At 35.6% G+C, this 20,465-nt stretch overlaps 1 protein-coding gene across 9 annotated transcripts in view; it reads right to left on the reverse strand.

The window, feature by feature from the left end:
• KTN1 (kinectin 1) overlaps positions 1-20,465 on the reverse strand; it is a 118,714-nt gene that overhangs the window by 37,638 nt on the left and 60,611 nt on the right. For all 9 annotated transcript variants that reach the window (XM_082848356.1, XM_082848362.1, XM_082848361.1 and 6 more), the window contains 13 exons: positions 20,006-20,122; positions 17,363-17,503; positions 14,799-14,905; positions 13,850-13,982; positions 12,349-12,436; positions 10,798-10,964; positions 10,313-10,381; positions 8,871-8,908; positions 8,105-8,195; positions 7,654-7,722; positions 6,901-6,938; positions 6,675-6,756; positions 5,776-5,844 (listed from right to left, as the gene is read on the reverse strand). In XM_082848356.1, the coding sequence (XP_082704482.1) occupies positions 5,776-5,844; positions 6,675-6,756; positions 6,901-6,938; positions 7,654-7,722; positions 8,105-8,195; positions 8,871-8,908; positions 10,313-10,381; positions 10,798-10,964; positions 12,349-12,436; positions 13,850-13,982; positions 14,799-14,905; positions 17,363-17,503; positions 20,006-20,122 (1,209 nt within the window). The remainder of the gene's footprint in view (positions 1-5,775; positions 5,845-6,674; positions 6,757-6,900; positions 6,939-7,653; positions 7,723-8,104; positions 8,196-8,870; positions 8,909-10,312; positions 10,382-10,797; positions 10,965-12,348; positions 12,437-13,849; positions 13,983-14,798; positions 14,906-17,362; positions 17,504-20,005; positions 20,123-20,465) is intronic.

Genomic DNA, 20,465 nt, shown 5'->3' on the forward strand with positions numbered 1-20,465 from the left:
AAGGCTCTAAGGCCTTGCAGGCCAAGAAGGAGGCTTTGTTCCTTTTTTTTTTTTTAAAAAGTAACATATAAGGCAAGTGCACAAATCCTGTGTACAATTCAATGAATTTTTAACATGTAGATTTCACATAACCAACACCTAAGCCAATATACAGAATGTTTTAAAATTGATTGTAGGTACTTCCCTGGTGGCGCAGTGATTAAGAATCCACCTGCTAATGCAGGGGACACTGGTTCAATCCCTGGTCCAAGAAGATCCCACATGCCACAGAGCAACTAAACCTGCGAGCCACAACTACTGAGCCCGCGTGCCACAACTACTGAAGCCCACGCACCTAGAGCCTGTGCTCTGCAATGAGAGAAGCCACGGCAATGAGAAGCCTGCACACCGCAAAGAAGAGTAGCCCCCACTCACTGCAACTAAACAAAAGCCCACGCACAGCAACGAAGACCCAATGCAGCCAAAAATAGTTAAATAAATAAATTTATAAGAGTAAAAAATAAAATAAAACTGATTGTGAAGTGCAGAAGCAACACAAGAACGTATTCTCCTTGCTACATTAAAACATGACATGTGAGCTGATCCCAACCATTCACCCATCCTTCTAGCATCCCGCCCATACACTTTACAAAGTCCTCAGTGTTATATTTACTATGTGTCCAGAAGCAAGGTTTTCCCCTCAGCATTCCTAGGTCTTCAGGCAGCTAAGCAACCTGACAAAACAGGTTTGGGGTCTTTTTCCCTTCAACATTCTCTTCTACCCATACCATTCCCTACCTGCTTTCTCCTAATTTTGTTGGTTTCATAATTTTTTTTCCAATTTTATTACAACAATTTTTCACAAATACTATTAATTTTTCCATTACCAAATCCAAGTCATAAGATTCCACTTTCAACGTATTTCTAAAAATTAACCCCCTTTTCTTCAGTGTCTTAGGTTAGATCCTCAGCTTTACTCATCTTAAATATCACAATACCCTAATTCTTCTCCCTGTCTCTAGAGTTCATAAGGACTATACCGTGAGAGGTACAGAACTTCCGAATGGGAAAAAAAAAACTTTCCTACCATCAGAAAGGACATAGGAGCTGTCAAAAGTACATTAAATCATGTTTATAAATTGTGAAAAATAAATCATGCAGTAAGTTTATAAATCTTTCATCAAGATGGCTTTCGTCCATCTTTATTTTTTTTTTTAATAAATTTTTTAATTGTATTATTTTATTTTATTTATTTTGGCCTTGTTAGGTCTTCATTGCTGTGCGCATGCTTTTTCTCTGATTGTGGCAAGTGGGGGCTACTCTTCATTGGGTGCGCAGGCTTCTCACCGCAGTGGCTTCTCTCGTTGTGGAGCACGGGCTGTAGGCACATGGGCTTCAGTAGTTGTGGCACGTGGGCTCAGTAGTTGTGGCTCATGGGCTCTAGAGTGCAGGCACAGTAGTTGTGGTGCACGGGCTTAGCTGGTCCGTGGCACGTGCTATCTTCCTGGACCAGGGCTTGAACCCGTGTCCCCTGCATTGGCAGGCGGATTCTTAACCACTGCACCACCAGGGAAGTCCTGTCCATCTTTATTTTTGATGCATGTCCCACATAAAAACAATACAAAGTATGGTTGGTGATAGACATTAACTAGACTTACTGTGATCATTTCACAGTAACACAAATATAGAATCATTATGTTGCACACTTGAAATTAACATGTCAATTGTATCTCAATTTTTTAAAAAAGACAACACTATTAAGTCCTAGTTATATGCAGCTTGATCATTTAGTTGTATTACACCTTTAGTACTGCATACTTCACTACCACATAAATTCAAACACCTCATGGTTACCAGAATGATCCAACTAAAATACTAGACAAAATGCTGAGTCATTCTTTCAACATCCTTCAGTAGCATACCACATTCTAGATCAAGCTCATGGTCCTTACACAGCCTACAAAGTCCTTCATGATTAGGCCCTAGCAAATCTTTCTCTTCCCCTTAATACCTCATACTTTGCACTTCCACAATATGCCAATATGCTCTGAATATGCCAATTTGGCCACACTACCATGACTTTTAACACTGTATCCCCTCAGTTTGGATTGCCCCATAGCTGTCAGCAAATTCTTGGCTATTTTTCAAAATCAGGTTTAGCTGTCCCCTCTCTGTGGCACCTCTTACTCTCCTTCAGATAGAATTATCTCTTCCTCTAAACCTGTACACACAGTTTAAAATTTTTTCAAAAAAAGAATTTTATTCATCACACTTTTTCTGTGTGTACACCTAATTCCACACTAAACCACATTCTTGGGGCAAGAACCAAGTCTCATTCATCTCTGTAGCCTTAGCATTGCAGCATAGTACCTAGCATACTCTCCATTAGTAAAAATATAATGGACTCAATATCCTTTAACAAGGTTACAGTTTAACAAGTACTCTTGGTCAATTGCTCACTGAATGTTCAATTGCATGAAATCGACCCAACTTAGTTATCTATCCAATATTTTACCTTTATACATTATTAATCTAATCCAATCCAATTTTCTCCTCCGTGGATGACTTTCAAAACTACATCATACAACAATGAATTATTCTGCAATAAAACAGAACCAGGCTGCGGGGCAAAAGAAAAAAACTTCCTACTGCTACAGTTTTTGCTTAATAATCTTTATCTTTGAATCTTAAAAAACTACTACTAAAAAGTCATGCTGTTCCTTTGCTAAAAAGTCAAGATGCTCAAAAAAAAATAAGACACCTCAGGACCTTCCCCCACAAAAAGTATTATTTTATTCTGAAGAAATGAGATCTTAGTAACTGATTTATTTCTTTGATCTATCCATAGGCCTACATCCAAATGGAGTCTTCTCTTCTCTAGTATATAAACAGGTTACCTTACCTGATATTTGCTGTCTTTCTGCTTCCTACACCTAAAGAAACAACAAAAACTTGGCACCATTATTGGTTTGTGCTTCAATAAGCTCAATTTTTTCCTCGAGGATAAAAATCCATGGAGCAAAGAGACAGAATTTTTTTTACATAACTAAACTGTTCATCTCTCAACTGTCACTTGGAATTCTGACTGCTGGGTAGGAATGGGTTAAAGAAAGGTGGAAATGAAAGAAATTCAAATTATGCTAATCTTTATCTCTTCCTTCACTAGCAGTGGCAATAAAAATGACCAGAGGAGGGCTTCCCTGGTGGCGCAGTGGTTGAGAGTCTGCCTGCCAATGCAGCGCGGTTTGTGCCCTGGTCCAGGAGGGTCCCACATGCCGTGGAGCAGCTGGGCCCGTGAGCCATGGCCGCTAAGCCTGCGAGTCCGGAGCCTGTGCTCCACAGCAGGAGAGGCCACAACAGTGAGACGCCCGCGTACCACAAAAAAAAAAAAAAGACCAGAGGAAAAACCAAAGAGCTGGTTCTCTGGTCTGCTAAGATCAGAGAGAGAAGTCACAATGACAACCAAAAACATAACATCACAGTCATATGCTTTCTAGACTATTTAAAAAAAAAAAAAAAAAGCTTTCGGGACAAGGAGGAAAAATTCTAAGAATTACCAAAGAGCAAATCTTAAAAGATGAGTTTCTCCTCTTATCAAATAATTCTTTTAAATAAATTTTAAAATGTGGCTATGAAATTATGTTCTGTGGACTGTTCTTCATAAAACTATTCTTCATAAAAAAAGAATCCATCTCACGCTAAAAGTTATGTTAACAGAATATTTAAAAATACACAGAAGCTTAATAGTAGACAGAAGGCTGATTCAGTAAGAAAGAAATTAAAACAACAAGATCCTGTTGTATAACACAGGGAATTACACTCAATATCCTGTAATACACCATAATGGAAAAGAATATGAGAAAGAATATATATATATATATATAAATCACTTTACTGTACACCAGAAACACAACTGTAAATCAACTATAATTCAATTAAAAAAATTTTTTTTAATAAAATACAATTCAACACCCCCCCCCCCAAAATAAAGAAACTAGAGAAAACTAGGTAATTCTTAGGCTATCATGTTACCTTAAGGGGGAAAAAAAAAATTAAGGCTAATGGTTTTACTCTTGTCTAATGATGAAGAATATCATTTTTAGTATACAATAGAAGTGAAAAGAAAAGATCCAGGTACTCTGTTTAAAACTAAGAATTACCATCACCTTTAATACTGGAATTCTAGGGTAGATTCAGAAATTTCTAGGCATTTATTTTACCTCCCATGAAGTGAATTTTAGAAAGTTTAAAACTTTATATATTGAAATAGGTGTTCCAGAATCTCTGACAACCAACTCAAAAAAAGGACTACATTCTGCTTTTCTGGGTAAGAATTAACACAGCCAAAAAATATCTATCATATTTTATCTAATCCAAGTCACCAATGTTGCATCTCACAACTGGTAAAATGTTTACATAACACTAAAAATTAAAGATGCCTCCAATTAAACTGTAACCGGAGACTAAGATACATCCAGACTTCAGAGATAATAAACTGAGGAGAAAAAAATTCTTACAGTTGATGAAATATCTTATCTGTTAAAAGCTGTATAACAACAAAAGGAAATAGGAATAAGATTTAAGAATAAAACTTAAATATCATTTGAGCATTACACTGGCATGAAGTCATGTCCACACACTAAACATCATTTGTTCAGCATTTTCTCCTCTATTACCTTTAGTTTGAACGGGTAAAGCATATACAAAGTTTATGCAAAGCACTTAAATACCATATTTGTGGGGGAGGAAAACAAATAATGGATTAATTCTTGACAAGTAAACAGATGTTCACAAAATACTTCTAAAATACTTCCACAACATTTGGCACAGCTACTTACACCAATTCAATACCTGCACAGATGTGGATTTTAAAATAAAAAAGAAAGCATGCATCTGCTAAAGGAAGTGCTATATCATTTGCAATAACTTACACTTCAGCTTCTAATAAAATGTGTCAAAATTTAACAGTAGTAGAGAAACATGCCTTCATTTTAATGTGTCATATAATATGAAGTGTTTCTAGAATATTTTTAAAAACTGGAATTTGAAGAATTATTTAGAAGAGTATGAAGGCAACTCTTAGGAACAGCCACAGAACAGACATCACCTGGGGCTCGAGTTTACGGAGCCATGCTTATTCAGGCTGCTACAGTTTTGACCGCTTGCTATAAATACAGAAAGAAGTATGATGGCAATAGAGGGTGGAGATGAGATGGAAAAAAATATTCTAAAGGAAAGGAATTAAGGCTTAAGATGTCTGCTATATGCAAAGCACTAGGCTACTCAACTATACATAAACTCCCCAATTTAAATCTAACAAGTTTGTAATGTAAATAAAATCTCAATGTAGGAGACCTGGAATGAGAGGTCTTAGAAAGGTTAAGCAATTTGATCAACATCACTGCTTTTAAGTGCTGGTAGTAGGTTTCAAACCCATTCTCTTTTTAAGAATCCACACTGCTTTACAGAAAAAAGTGAGGCTCCAAAAGTCTGACTATTATCCTGAGAGCCAAATGCATCAAAATGACTTAAAGAAATTATTTTTATGCATCCTATTAAACTTTTTTTTTTTTTTGGAAAATGCTATAAACAGCATTAGCTTCTTCTCAGGAAGAGAAATTAAATTTTCCTTAATTTAGAGACTTGATTAGCACAAGATGATTAGAAATGCAATTAAAAGACATATCTACACTTAAACAAAATTTCTAAAAATGAACGAGTTGATTACTACTTAAGAAGAATCAGACCTTGTTATCTATTGGATATTTCTAACTTATAATTCATGAAAAGCCTTACCTGTTCAGAAACAAGAGTCTGTAGCTTCTGAACTTCTAATTGTAATGCTTTCTTTTGGTCATTTAGAATCTAAAAGAAATAATCTCAATTTAATGTTTTATTAAGAAAAGGTAACAAAGCAACCATCTGAATGTTTTTTTAAAAATCAAAGCCATATTACTGTTAAGTACTTATAAAGTGACAGGTGAATTATATACTGACCTAAGAATGCAAATCTCATGAGGCTCCATTTTTCAGTTTCAATGAACATATTTCCAGAGAACAGGAATACAGTAATAGTATAATGTACATATACAATGATCTATAAAAAGTTGTTTCTACTGAGCCCCCCTAATTCAGTCATGTGGTTTATCCCAAACAGTGTTAACACTGTGCTTAGAACCCTTACATGTGTATTTCAAAGAGTTTAATCGTCTGTGCCAATGAATTCTGGGAAACCCTGCTTTCATAAGTGAGTACTTACAGGATTCCTATTAAGCAAAAAAAAAAAAAAAAAATTAAAATTAAAAAAAAAAAAAAGCAAATCTTACTGCATGCAGAGATGTACCCTGGCAATCAGAATGCTTTACAATAATCCTCAAGCTGTTTTGGCCATGACCAGAAATTAGCACTACACCAACAATGGAGGCAAATAAAACCATCTCAAACTACCAAATGAAAACTGTAAAGAAAAGGTTGGGGCAAAACAAGTATCAAAAGTCTACTATAAAAACAGGTAAGTCAAAATAATCAAAGCAAAAAGTCTATGATAAAATTGTTTGTAGAAGTCCCCAAATAAACTATAGAAACACTGTTTCAGAGTGATCACATATAAAAAAGTAGTATTTCTACATTCACTTCAACTGAAAATTACACAAGTTTGTTCAAAGAAAGCTGAGTTGACAAGTTTAATTACACACCTTAAATTCTTCCATTTTGTTTGAAATTTCACATTGTAGCTGCTCTTCAAGCAGTCTTATTTTATCATCCTTAACGTGAATACTATGAGAAAAAAAAATACTTCATATATACAGGAAGCTTACATAAATTATGTGCACAACTATCAGCTATAAGCAGCAATGTCTTCTGTAATTACACTGGAACATAAATGTATGAATGGCCCATGTACAGCAATACTTTAATCACCTTTTTTGCATCTTCTCCAGTTCATGTGCAGCAGCAGCCTGTTAGAAATGAGAATTGTATCATTTCTCAGGAAGCACTCCAAACTATTCTTTTATTTATTTTTACATATTAAAGTTATATTTTCATATATTTAGAGTAAATAGTTAAATCAACAGCATACATTACAGTAATATTTTTCGCTGTCCAGTATTTTGTACTTCTTACTGTTCAACTTTTATCCTAGTTTAAGGTATATCCTTTTCTGATTAAATGGCAGAAGGCTAAAACAAATCAGCACATCATAAGTGTTATTACTGAATTCTCTGATAAAGTGATCAATTTCTTGGATCAAACATTAATTTCAACATGAATATAGTAACATTTAGGTGAGTTGTGAGAGTCATGGTCAAACAGAAGAGGGTTTGGGGCTTCCCTGGTGGCACAGTGGTTGAGAGTCCACCTGCCAATGCAGGGGACACAGGTTCGTGCCCCGGTCCGGGAAGATCCCACATGCCGCGGAGCGGCTGGGCCCATGAGCCATGGCCACTGAGCCTGTGCTCCGCAACGGGAGAGGCCACAACAGTGAGAGGCCCACGTACCAGGAAAAAAAAAAAAAAACAGAAGAGGGTTTTAACAACACACCATGCAGCCAAACACAAGTAACCATTATGTTTACTATCTACATAAGTAAAACTAAGGTTTGCAATACCAATGAAAATAAGTGTCAACAAACTGTAATTCTAAGGTAAATGCTTAAAAGCAATAAAGATCTACCTGTTCATTTGCCAGGGCCTGTAATTTTTGCACTTCAGCTTTTAATAAGAAATTCATATTCTGTATATCCTAGAACAAGAAGGAAAAAATAGTATTAGAAGTATTTAATACTAAATTTGAAGTTTTGTAATGTATCTCTTCTACCTAAGCAAAGGTCTCAAAGCAAAGGTCTCAAATTACAATTTCTTAAGTCAGAAAGAAAACCATCAACTTCTGTTATTTAACATATTTCCCAAATTATTATAAATAATAAATATCATGTGAGAAAAGGCCTTTGAACTTCTCTTAGAGGGCTAAAGAGGATTTTGTAGTTTAGAAAAGAGGTAAGACACTTTTCAAATGAATTCTATCTAGAGTATTTTCCAGTCTTCACAGACACTCATACTAATTACAAGATCAGGGTCATTCAATGACTATAAAATACTGTAGCCATTTATAAGAATTACTGTACCTTAAGTTCCTCCTCTTTACTTGCTAAGTGATCATGTTCATTTGCTAAAGAATCTTCAGTCTGTTTTATCTGCTTATCCTTTTCTGCAATCCTTTAACAGGAAATAGATTTGTACATTCAATAAACATTTAGAAGTCAAGTCACAAATCAAAGGATTAGAAGCCTCAAATATGGTCATCCTTACTCAAGTAGTTTTTCACATAACCGTACCTTCCATTTCTACAGACCATATCAGTTTAGTAGTAACTGTCACAGGCATTACTACAACTCCTTAAAATACATACCCCTATTTTAAAACTTGAGGTCAAAGAAGTTAAGTACTTTAAGCTCACAAGCCTAGCAATCTGAAAAAAAGATTCCAGGTCTTCTGAATTTAAGTGATCCATGTCTATGCAAATTATACAATACACACCAAAAAAAAGAACTTCATTTTGGGCATACCACCATATAGTTAGATACAGAGTAGCTACAACTACTTATTAGACACAAAAACTAACTTCCACTAATCTCAAATCACAATAATCTCTTCCACATAACTGCTAAAGCCCAAAGGGAAAAAAGCTTTCCCAACTCTTTTTATGACAAAGACATAAAAACATAGAATACATAATGCTTAGGGGTAGAAGAGCAAAAGCTGCTCCAAATCTATTTGAGAGTATTTTTTGAACAAGTTAGAACGTAAAGTCAAACATAAGTGTAGAATCTAACAGCTATCAGTTAGTGGTGACTAAGCAATTTTAAGAGAAATATAGAAAGGCAGGCTTACACTTTATGTAACTCTTCTGCTAGAGCTGAAGCGGATGTCTAAGAAAGAGAAACAGTGTCAACATAAAAGCCCTTAAGAGAAAGTTTTAAAGTTGTACAATAATCATCACAATAAAGCTTTAAAAATTAAAAGAAATAAATGTATATAAAGTTAAGGAAGTATCTGGCTCATGATGAATGTTCACTAAATAACAGCTAATATTCTGAAAGTAAATTTGATAAATAACAGCCAGTATTAGGGAATTATACACATCATAAGACATTTTTAATAAAGTAAGTTGACAGGTCTGAAAACTATGTAACTGCCAAGCAACACATAAATAGGAAAAACAGCAGCAAAGGCTATTTTTCATTCATGTGCTTCTTTTCCTTAGTAACAATTTCCAATAATGAAATGATACCATTCAAGATTAAGATAACAAGTCGTTTGGTAATGCTCATGTTTATCTTTACTTTTCAAAAGGTACTTATAGCATTCTCTAAATATTAAGTTTCTGATAAATTTTCTGTAACTTAAGATCTCAATCCAATTTGAGTTAATAATTTACATACACACATACATCAATATACACACACCCTTTCCTATATTATATAATTCTTTCCCAATTAATCTTAGACTATAGTTTCTAAAAAGAAAACAATTAGAAAAGAAAAAAACGGTGGCAACCTCAAAGTTTTGGGATTTTCAACTTGCCTGAATGTTACAAACAACTTTTTAATGTTAAAACCACTTTTTGCACAGAAAATGACTTCTATTCTATTACTTTTCCTACAAACAACTTTTAGAAGTTTGAAGTTGAAGAACTGAAACTGAAATTCACAGTATGTATATTATGGAAACAAGCTAAGTACTTGCAAGTTTCTTCTCTTCTTAATGTTATATTATTTATATTCTAAAGGCTATATATCTATATCTATGTATCTACCTATTTATCATGTTACATAAGAATGATGCCAAAGATTAACAGGTTTTACAATACCACCTAGAAAACTCTGGAAGGTTTCACACTCAAACTATACTGAATTATAAATTTAAAAATGATTCTTTGGCATATATAACCTGAGAGCTATGGTTAACATACTGCTAACACCTGAGGGTATACAAAGTTTTCCCTTATGGCTAGTCAATATTTAGTGAATACTTCTAAAACATAAACTATGATTCTTGACACCTGTTTTCTGACAGGATGGTAATCAACATTTTTTTCCTCCTAAAGTTAAAAACTCTCTAACCCACCTTCCCATTAGATTTGGATTTCTTCCGTAGTGTTTTCTTACAGCACTATACTAATTATCAGAGTGCTTAGCACTTAGGATCATCCAGTTGATTCATTGACTAGTCACCCAACTACTAATCCAGTACGCAGCACTCAACAGGCACTCAGGTTATTTACACAGCTAGGAAGCCATTAGTAATGACAAGCAATAAGAAAGCACCATTACCTGGGCTGCTATCTGGGAATGGAACTGTTGAATTTGAGCTTTTAAAGCCTCATTCTGCTCCAAAATATCCTTTCATAAAGAACAACCAAAAAGGAGAGGGAAAAGTGTTCTGTTAAATATACCAATGTATATGAACAAAATGAGTTACAGGTACATCTGTTTACCTTTAAAAAGGCACTCTTAGATTCCAAAAGGCGTCATTTTAAACAATGATTAGGCATTCTATTCTGAGAGCTAATTTACAAAGCAGAAATTAAGAATACATTGTACTGTTCCTAATCTAATGCAAAAAAGCATAAGACTGTGGGTAAAGGCATCTTTGAGCACATATTCAGATCATATTGTGACAACTGCTTGAAGATTAAATTAGAATTATTCATCTGCACTCCAGAATTAGGATAAGATAGGCTACCCTCTCTCTTCTACACAAGACACATCCAACCACTGCCCGTCTTTATTTTTTTTAAAGAGGGAAAATTAGATACCTGAACTTGCATTTGTAGAGACTCTTCTTTGTTCACCCTTTTTTGCTCCGATTCCATTAACTGCATTAGCCTTTGCTCCAACTGTTGTTTTGATACCAAGGTATCTGTAAGCTTACTATGCAGACTCTGTACTTCATTTTCTTTGGCCACAAATTTACTCTGTAAATCTAACAAAACATTGCATTTTATAAAGGTCTCTTCCTTGGCCTGGTTACTGCTACTCGTCATTAGTGTAGGCACTGCCTCCTCTAGAATGCTCTCCTTGAATCTCTCCTCTGCTTCCTGCATATGGCTCCCTTGAGCAGTCTATGCTTACCTTTTTCACAGCACCTGCCACACTGTACTAATTCACTTCCTCTCCCAGAGAGTGAGCTTTTTGAGATCAGAGATTGCCTTTTCCCTATACCCAGAGCTGTACCCAAGGCTTGGCACAAAATACATAATCAATAAATGTGTTAAATGAATGGTACATGGATGTTTAAAACTCTTATATCATTTCTCGCAAGCATTCTTTATTTCCCCAAAGATGCTTTAGTAAGTTATTTAGTGAAAAAAATCAGAGGAAACCAAAGGTCTAAAGAGCCAAAACTCTGTATGATCTAGCCTTGTGTTTGGAACTATATTTTACTAGCTCTCCACCGTTTTCATGGGAGGAAGGGGAGTAGTGGAAACATAGATAAAACACACTAATACAAGCTCCATTATTTCCTAAATGAATTCATCAAATTAAGAATAAGTAGTGAAAGTTAGCATTTAAGTAGGCAGTTTTAAGTCAACTACTTGGGGACTTCCCTGGTGGCGCCGTGGTTAAGAATCCGCCTGCCAACGCCGGGGACACGGGTTCGATCCCTGGTCTGGGAAGATCCCACATGCCGTGGAGCAACTAAGCCCGTATGCCACAACTATTGAGCCCACGCACCACAGCTACCGAAGCCCGCGCACCCTAGAGCCCGCACGCTGCAACTACTGAAGCCCGTGCACTCTAGGGCCCACGCACCACAACTACTGAGCCCGCATGCTGCGACTACTGAAGCCCGCACGCCTAGAGCCTGTGTTCCTCAACAAGAGAAGCCACCACAATGAGAAGCTCGCGCACTGCAATGAAGAGTAGCCCCGCTTGCTGCAACTAGAGAAAGCCTGCGTGCAGCAACGAAGACCCAACGCAGCCAAAAAAAATTAAGTCAACTACTTGGAATGGTAATGCTCTTGCTGTTTTTCTCTTCACAATATAGGAATGAGTCCTTCTTAGAAAAAAAAAATTAAATGAAGAACTGATCAAGGAACCAGAGGGAATAACTACAGAAAGGGAACATGCACAGGTTCCCATTACCCTATTTATTGACTATAACTTAATGCCTCAGACAAAACTAGAGAGCTTATTTTTAAAACCCTAAGAAATGTTAAAGAAATAAAAGTACTATGAAAGTGTAAAAGCTATTTTTATTGACCTATAACCAAAATGCCAATTTACACTGTCTTCACATATGGAGAGGGGAGGAAGTTTTACCCAGAATTACATACTAAATTTAAATGAATACCACTTCCCCTTACCTTGCTGAGCTGCTTCATGCTCTGCTGTTCTCTTCCTGATATAGCTCTGGACTTCTTCCCACCTTCTCTCAGCTTCTTGCAGTTGAACCTGGAGAAAGGATAAGTCAGCACAAATACAGGATTCCAATTTAACGGAAAAAAAGCATCCTTTACCTTTACTGTTGTGACATAAAACTGCTTATTCCAACAACTAATCACTAGTCTCCTACATTTTAATAAGATAGGCAGATGTGCTCAGCCTGATAATATGCACAGATATTTTCAGCCACTGCAATTCTACCCTCCAATACACAAGATTTACAGATTGGAGATTATTTCAGAAACTCAATATCTGTGCTGGTGCATCAATATAGCTACTACTATGGATATACCTGATCCACTTTGCTCTGATCAGCTTTCCACTGATCTTCCTTCAGCTGACAGGCTTTCAAAAGGATAGTATCTTTACTGCTAAATTTCAGTGGGCACCTAAAATTCTTATTTTTAGGTATAGCACAACACTTCAATTATGACTATAATATTTAATGTCATTTATCTACTTATCCATATCCATAGAGCACAAACTTCCATATTTATAAATGCTACCAGCAAACACACCAGCAAGACAAATATTTACTGAAAGGAAGGACAACTATATCACTCTCCCACAGGGACCCATGAAAACTTCAAGAAAACAAAAATTATGCTATTTTCTGCATTCAATTATTCTCAAAGCCCTTTTAACCCCTACTACTCTAGAACTGGTATTAAGCTATATTGATTGTATCAATGACCTAGGTAGGAGTCTGTCAGATACATTTAACTTACAGAAATTGAACTATACGTTCAATAAATCCTCTCCCCAGTAAAAGGAGGAACAGACAATTCTACTCGTCACTCTACTCAATGTACACAGGCTAAAAAGTGCCAGAGAAATGAGTCCACTCCTCTCTCTCAGTCAGCCTGAGCAACCCCATGCGTGTCTTCCTAGTATAAGCATCTCATGACAGCAAGTGCCATTCTGGTGTCTAAAGAAACAATGTGTGATTTTTTTCCCACTATGGCTCAAGTGAAAGCAACTGGAGCACTACTTCGTCTCGTGCTAAAGGAAAGGAAAATCATCTATTCCAATGCCGGAATAAAAACAGGCTCTACTAAACTTACTGAGAAATCCAAGTTATGTATAAGCGATGTTGAAGGTGATTTTAACTACCTATCAAAAATTTGATTTTTGCCTTACACATATACACCCTAACCTCCATATATATAAGACGAAATTCTACTGTGTATGCCTGTCAATCAGCTAATTTCAATTTTCATATCTTCAAAAAGTCTTTAACTGCAAACTCAAGCCTATATTCAATTGTTTCATTAGTGTACACGTTTCTATATAGGCAGAGCACTAAGACTACAGAAGTCCCATTAAGCCTCAAACTACACTTCTCAAAGCTATATACACTTTAATGTCATTGAATTGAATACCTACATTATTGATGAAATGATAAAGGTAGGAATATATCACCTTCAACTGAGTAACTGCCTGCTCAGCATTCTTCTTTTGGACTTCCTCTTGCTGCAGCTTTCCCGTTTTCTCAGTCAGCTCATTCACCAACCTAGCATAATCCTGGCGCAGTTTATTTAGTTCAGCAGACTGCCTGAAAACAGTAACTGGATTAGGAACCTTCCATTACTACAAAACACATATGAAGAGTAAACAAAATATATTTTATATGAGTTATACTGAGTTAGTAATTCCACTTATAGCTAAATGAAAATGAATGCTATAAGTGACTACTAATAATGAAGTTTGGTTGAGTGTAATCTGAATCATTCTGAGGACAATAACAGAAATACTAAAATTACTAAAAAATAATCAAGAAAAACAGATGACCACACACCATGAGCACGAATCAACAGTGTCACCCTCAAATCAGTGTTCTGAAAATCTATTAAAATCAACCAGTCAGAATATTTATTCTATGTAAGCATGCTACTAGTCTTCTCTTGGACTGTTTGTCAAAGTACAGCCCACAGCCAACTAAATCACTATCACAAGGAATGTGTCTTAACATGCAGATTCCAGGATTCCACATCTCAGAGCCAATAAATCATAATCTTATAAGGGTAAGACTCAAGAATATGATTTTTAGCTAACATGCCAGATGTTCTTCAGAATAATGAAGTTTGAGAACTACTGTTAAATGGAATAGAAGGTTTAAAACTTGTAAATTCAGCCTCATAAATTTATAAACTGTTCCACTGGTGGCACTAGTGTTCATCATACAGTTTAGCTGAAGAGGTTCTTCAAAAGCAAGAGGATAGTTTTAGAAAATTCATTTTAGAAACAAGTGTAAAAAACAAAAGTCTAACCAATTATTATCAAACACCATTTTGTTGACTGAAGAAAATACTCTATCATTCAATGAAAATACTCTGCCATTCTATTAAAAGTAAAGCATTTGCAAACATACTTGCTTTCTAGCTGGTTGGTAGTATTGCTGACAGCATCTCTCAGTATGCCATTTTCCTGCTTCAAATGAGCTATCTCTGCCTCCATCTGCTCACGAACTTGCTGGAACTAAAATAATTTTACACACATAGATTTAGAAAACAATGATTGCCAAAGCTAACTTCGAAGAAAATTTATTATGATGAGAATGTAAAAAGCATCAATAGAATGAAGTCTGGATATCCTTTTCAAATAAATATAAACAAATTTAAAGGATAAATTTTGATAGTGACGAATACAAAGTAAACATAAGCTGCCACAGCATTCAAGAATGCAAGTAGATGCCAGCTGCTATCATAGGCAAAATAAATACACTGAGATGCTGTTTTAGAACTAAAAGATGTTTTAGAACTCTTTCCTACACAATAGACTCACATAGAATTAATGTCAATTTTGTGTTAGCAATATTTTAATGAAAGATTTTAGTAATCAAAACTTTAAAAACTGAAAACATGTTCAAAACATTTACATTAAGTTACAAATTGAGCCATAGCCAAATAGATGGCAAATTCACTACACAAAAATCTACTTGCTAAAATATCTGGCTTCTTGTTTTTTATTTCAGAGTTACAGAATCAAAAGACAAAGAACACTGAATCTTATATCCCCACAACCTCAATTTAGTATGTGAAATAATCTTAATAATTTTTAGTAAACCTATTCAATTAAGAAAATCAAGTCTATGTTTCCACTTTTCAGAGAACTTATCATATGTAATCTATATCCTGGCCTCTATAAGCAATCAAGTTGAAAAAAAGAATCACTTCAACACCCTTAACCTTCAATAAAAGATGTTGCTACATGTATCCCACTAATTTTCAAATGAATAGTAAGTCAGAATTAAGAAGAAAAAAGATCACACAAGGCCAGGAAAATCAGTTCTTCAATAACCTGGTTAATGGGAAAGAATATTTCAAATGGCTGGGGCCTGGGAAGATGGAGGATTGAGCCAAATTAGAGCATCAAAGTAGTGGATGCAGTAAGAACCTGAGAGGAGATTCATTCACTTCTTTATCGCTATTAGTGGTATTTCCACAGAAAAAACTGGAACTTCAATAGCAGTAAATTTTTCAGCAAACTACCAATGTGATCAAAGTAATATTTTGCAAATAAAAATCTGGTACTAATTACACATATCAGAAAGGAAATGAGAGATCTATTAAGGTGCTATAATTATGCTAGTATGAAATAATAAACTAGGGTCGTATCTAAAACCTGAATGCAGGAATAACTAGAAATAAAGTATCTTTAAGATTTCAGAACAAATTGTAGATTGGGCAAGGGAGAGAGAAGTCAAAGATTCAAGCATAAGGATAATAATGCCTCAAAACATTAGAAAATAAAAACAACCTGACCAGAAGCAAGAGTTTGATTTTAGACATACGTTAATTTTGAGGTGACGACAAACACTTTCAAATTGAAGCATCAGCCAGCAATGTAAACAATTTCAAAAAGAAATCACTGGTCCACAAAGTCCAATTAGAGGGAGTGTTAGAAGCCCACTTGACAAGCAGACTGAAACCATGTTCTTCAAAACAACAACAAAAATCACTGGTCCAGACCTAACCGAAATCATGAAAATGGATAACACTGTAAAAATAGGCAGTAAGCACTGAACCTTCTAAAATGTTGAAAGAAAACAGGTGAAAATAAGGATCAGAGAGAGAAGGTCACTTAGGCCAAAACCATTATCACTTTTCCTCTCTTCTCCACTCCATCATCAAGCCCTATCTACTATCTCTTTTTTATCAAACTCATCCCCTCATTATCAATGTCTGACTTAAGGTCCTCATTCTCTGACTTGGATTCCTGCAAAAGCCTTTCAACCATCCCTGTTCCACTCTCTACACTGCTGCCACTCTCCATACTATGCCAGAGTAATAATTTAAAATACTAATATAATCACACTGTTGGGTTGCTTAAACTCCTTCACTTGGCTCCCCAGTCTTCAGGGATATAAGGCCCTTTAAGACAAGACCTCCATCTATTTCTCTAGGTCTCTTCATTCCAGTCCTGATTCCCAAATACCACAACTCTTTACTGTATTTCTCACAAACCGTTATCACTAGACGACCTATGCTGAAAACACCTGGAGTGCACTCATTAAAAAGCACGATCCTGGGCCCCAAAAGAGACCTACCAAACCATCATCTCATGGGATGGGAAGGAATTACACCAAGTAATAAGTCTCATACCCAGCACCCATTCGTTCACTTGCTTTCCTGACAATGCCTAATTGTTTCAAAAGATTCAACACGGTCTGCTTCTCATTTCTAAAAAGTCTTCCCTATCAATCCTTCTCTTCCCCACCTCTCATCTGCGCTGTCCCAAAGCACCTGATGCTTACCTCTACTATAACAGCGTATTTACTTGTCAACTTCTAGCCTCCCCAAAAAGTTGCTTACTTAAGGACAGGGAGACAGTTTAATTAGCCATTTGTACCAAAGCCCAACCCAGGGCACTTAAAAGTTTGCTAATTAAATGAATACAAATATTTGATTTTGTATTCAAAGAATGAAAATATACCTTCATCTGCATCTGTTGAGTCTCTTGGTAACTGACATGCATTTTGTTTTGAAACACATTATGTTCCTTTTCTAATGTCCCAATCCGATCTTTCATCCTTGCTATAACCACACTGCTTCTTTCTTTCTCTGCCATCATTTCCTAGAAGAGTAAATCAGAAAAAAAATATGAAAAACTTGTTATTTAAAAAAATAAGAACAAGACTTTACTAAGAAGAAAACAACATCAGTAAAACAATCATGAATTCTTTTTTTTTTTTAATAAATTTATGTTTTTATTTTTGGCTGTGTTAAGTCTTCGTTGCTGCGCGCGGGCTTCCCCTAGTTGCAGCAAGTGGGGGCTGCTGTTCGTTGCAGTGCGTGGGCTTCTCACTGCGGTGGCTTCTCTTGTTGAGGAACACAGGCTCTAGGCACGCAGGCTTCAGTAGTTGTGGCACACAGGCTCAGTAGTTGTGGCTCGTGGACTCTAGAGTAGAGGCTCAGTAGTTGTGGTGCAGAGACTTAGTTCCTCCGCAGCATGTAGGATCTTCCCAGACCAGGGCTTGAACCCTTGTCCCCTGCATTGGCAGGTGGATTCTTAACCACTGTGCACCAGGGAAGCCCAATCTTGAATTGTGAAATAAGTACTTGCTTAAAAAGCAAGGTCAAAGGTTTTTTAAAAAAAAATTTGTCTTCTGCATCTTACCTGCTCTTTACACCAATTCCCTTCATAAACACTTAGCTGTTCTGTTTACTCATATTTCAAATGCACTTTCTGGTTTAAGAGTTAAAGACCTGAACATGGAATAAAATCCTACATTCTAACTTGATTATAAGAAAGAACATGTGTTTTTTTTTGCGGTACTCGGGCCTCTCACTGTTGTGGCCTCTCCCGTTGCGGAGCACAGGCTCCGGACGCGCAGGCCCCGGACGCGCAGGCCCAGCGGCCATGGCTCACGGGCCCAGCCGCTCCGCGGCATGTGGGATCCTCCTGGACCGGGGCACGAACCCGTATCCCCTGCATCGGCAGGCGGACTCTCAACCACTGCGCCAAAAGGGAACCCCCAAGAAATAACATTTTTAAAGCAAAACAAGGTAATTCTTCATTATTTCCAGGTACCAGCTCTTTTAGGGTACAGAATAGGCCCCCAGAAAAAAAAAGAGCCGAGAAAAGTCTCCATCCTAAGTTAAGAGATAAGGATAAGATATGTTTATAGCAGAATAGGGAAAGTAAAACTCAGAAAGTTTTATTATCTTCCCAAGTCAAACATTAAAAGGGTAATTTCATTTTGAGTTGCAAGTATTGTGAACTCCTAGGATAAATATTAACTATTAAAGTGCAAGAAAGCCAAGCAACTTTAAAGTTATCTGCAGGTATGATCAGTCCATTTTCCCTGCTCTCAGAAACTGTCTGACAAACTTTAAGATTTTCATTTAACTAACGGTTTGCCCATAAGAGTTCATTTACATTTGCAAATTGTTTTACTGATGTACATAATACATTTAGGAAAAAAGTATACACATCTTAAGTATACAGCTCAATGAGTTACACAAAATAGTTTCTTTTTTTAATTTTTAAAATAATCAGAAAACTATAGCTACAGAAAACTACAGTAAAGTTTCTAATCTTAAGGAAACACTTATTTTAGCAACAACTTTGATTAATCTTAATCAAATGCAGCCAAAAATAAAATAAATTTATTAAAAAAAAATCAATCTAACCAAGTTTTCCACTGACTTTTTTTTATTTACCTCAAATTCACAGAAAAGATTTTATATTCAAATGAGGCCATTCTCATAACGTCATCAAGTAGCTACATGAACGACAGTGAAATAAACCTCATATAGTCTACTGTATTTAACACCTAAAAGGAGAAACAAGCACTTCGGGAAAAACGAGACCACATTTACTACAGAATTTCAATTATGTTCTCAGTCTACATGATTTTTTTAAATATAACTGACATAGAATATTATATTAGTTTCAAGTATACAATATAATGATTCAATACTCGCATTTATTGCTAAATCATCACCACACACAGTTACAAACTTTTTTTCTCCTTATGAGAACATTTAAAATTTACTCTCGTAGCAACTTTCAAATATACAACACAGTATTAATAACTATATTCACCATGCTGTACATTACATCCCCTGGACCTATTTATTTTACAACTGGAAATTTGTACTTTTACACTTGTTTAAAGGCCTTTTTTTTAAACCTCTCAAAGTAAATGGGATTTAAAGAACTTCACTGATTAAAAATTATATCACAAAAACCTTCATGAATAAACCACCCATGTAAGAGTTTCACATTTGTCCCATAAATTGGATTTAAACAAGATCACACCGAGTTTTGTGCTTCTATAGAATAATTCTAGGTCAGAACCAACTGAAACATACTCCCAATGTCCACAGGCTTCCATTATTCAGAAATTAGTATACCTATAAGTACTGCTATTTTAAATTCACAATTCAACTGTAGGCTATAATAACATGAAAGAGTGAGACCCCATCACCACCACCTAAATTCTAAAAGAAAATTACTTTCACGTGGTATAAATCTACTGCACAAATAAATCAGGAATTATGGACAATTTCTAAAATCCTTCATTGTATCTGATTTAGAAAGTATAACCCTTAAATACAAGAATGTCTTCACCTGGGTTAACTGCTTACACCGATCCTTCATAGCAGCAGCATCTTCCTTCAGAGCAGTAAGTAACTTGTCTTTTTCTTGAAGCTGATGTACAAGTGCAGTCAACTCTCCTTTATTTGACTACAATTGAGAAATCAATACAAAATTAGTTAATAGTAAACATCAGCTAATGAAAATTATGAAGATGAACTATCTGATATCAAGTGTTCTTAGGCCAATGCAGAGTTCACTATTACATATAAAGTAGAATAACTGCCAAACACTGGTCAGTGAAATATCATTCAGAAAAATCACTGTATCATTACATATTCTGATGCATAACATAGGACACATATCAATCAAGAAACAGATTTTTACAAAGAATTGACTTCCATTTTTAACACAAAATCAAGATAGTAATCTCTCCCTTCTCCTCCTAAAAGTTCAAAAGAGGGGTATGAAATGAAATGCAAACTGAACCAAA

The sequence above is a fragment of the Leucopleurus acutus genome, assembly GCF_964270905.1.
Source record: "Leucopleurus acutus genome assembly, chromosome: 1".
NCBI lineage: Eukaryota > Metazoa > Chordata > Mammalia > Artiodactyla > Delphinidae > Leucopleurus > Leucopleurus acutus.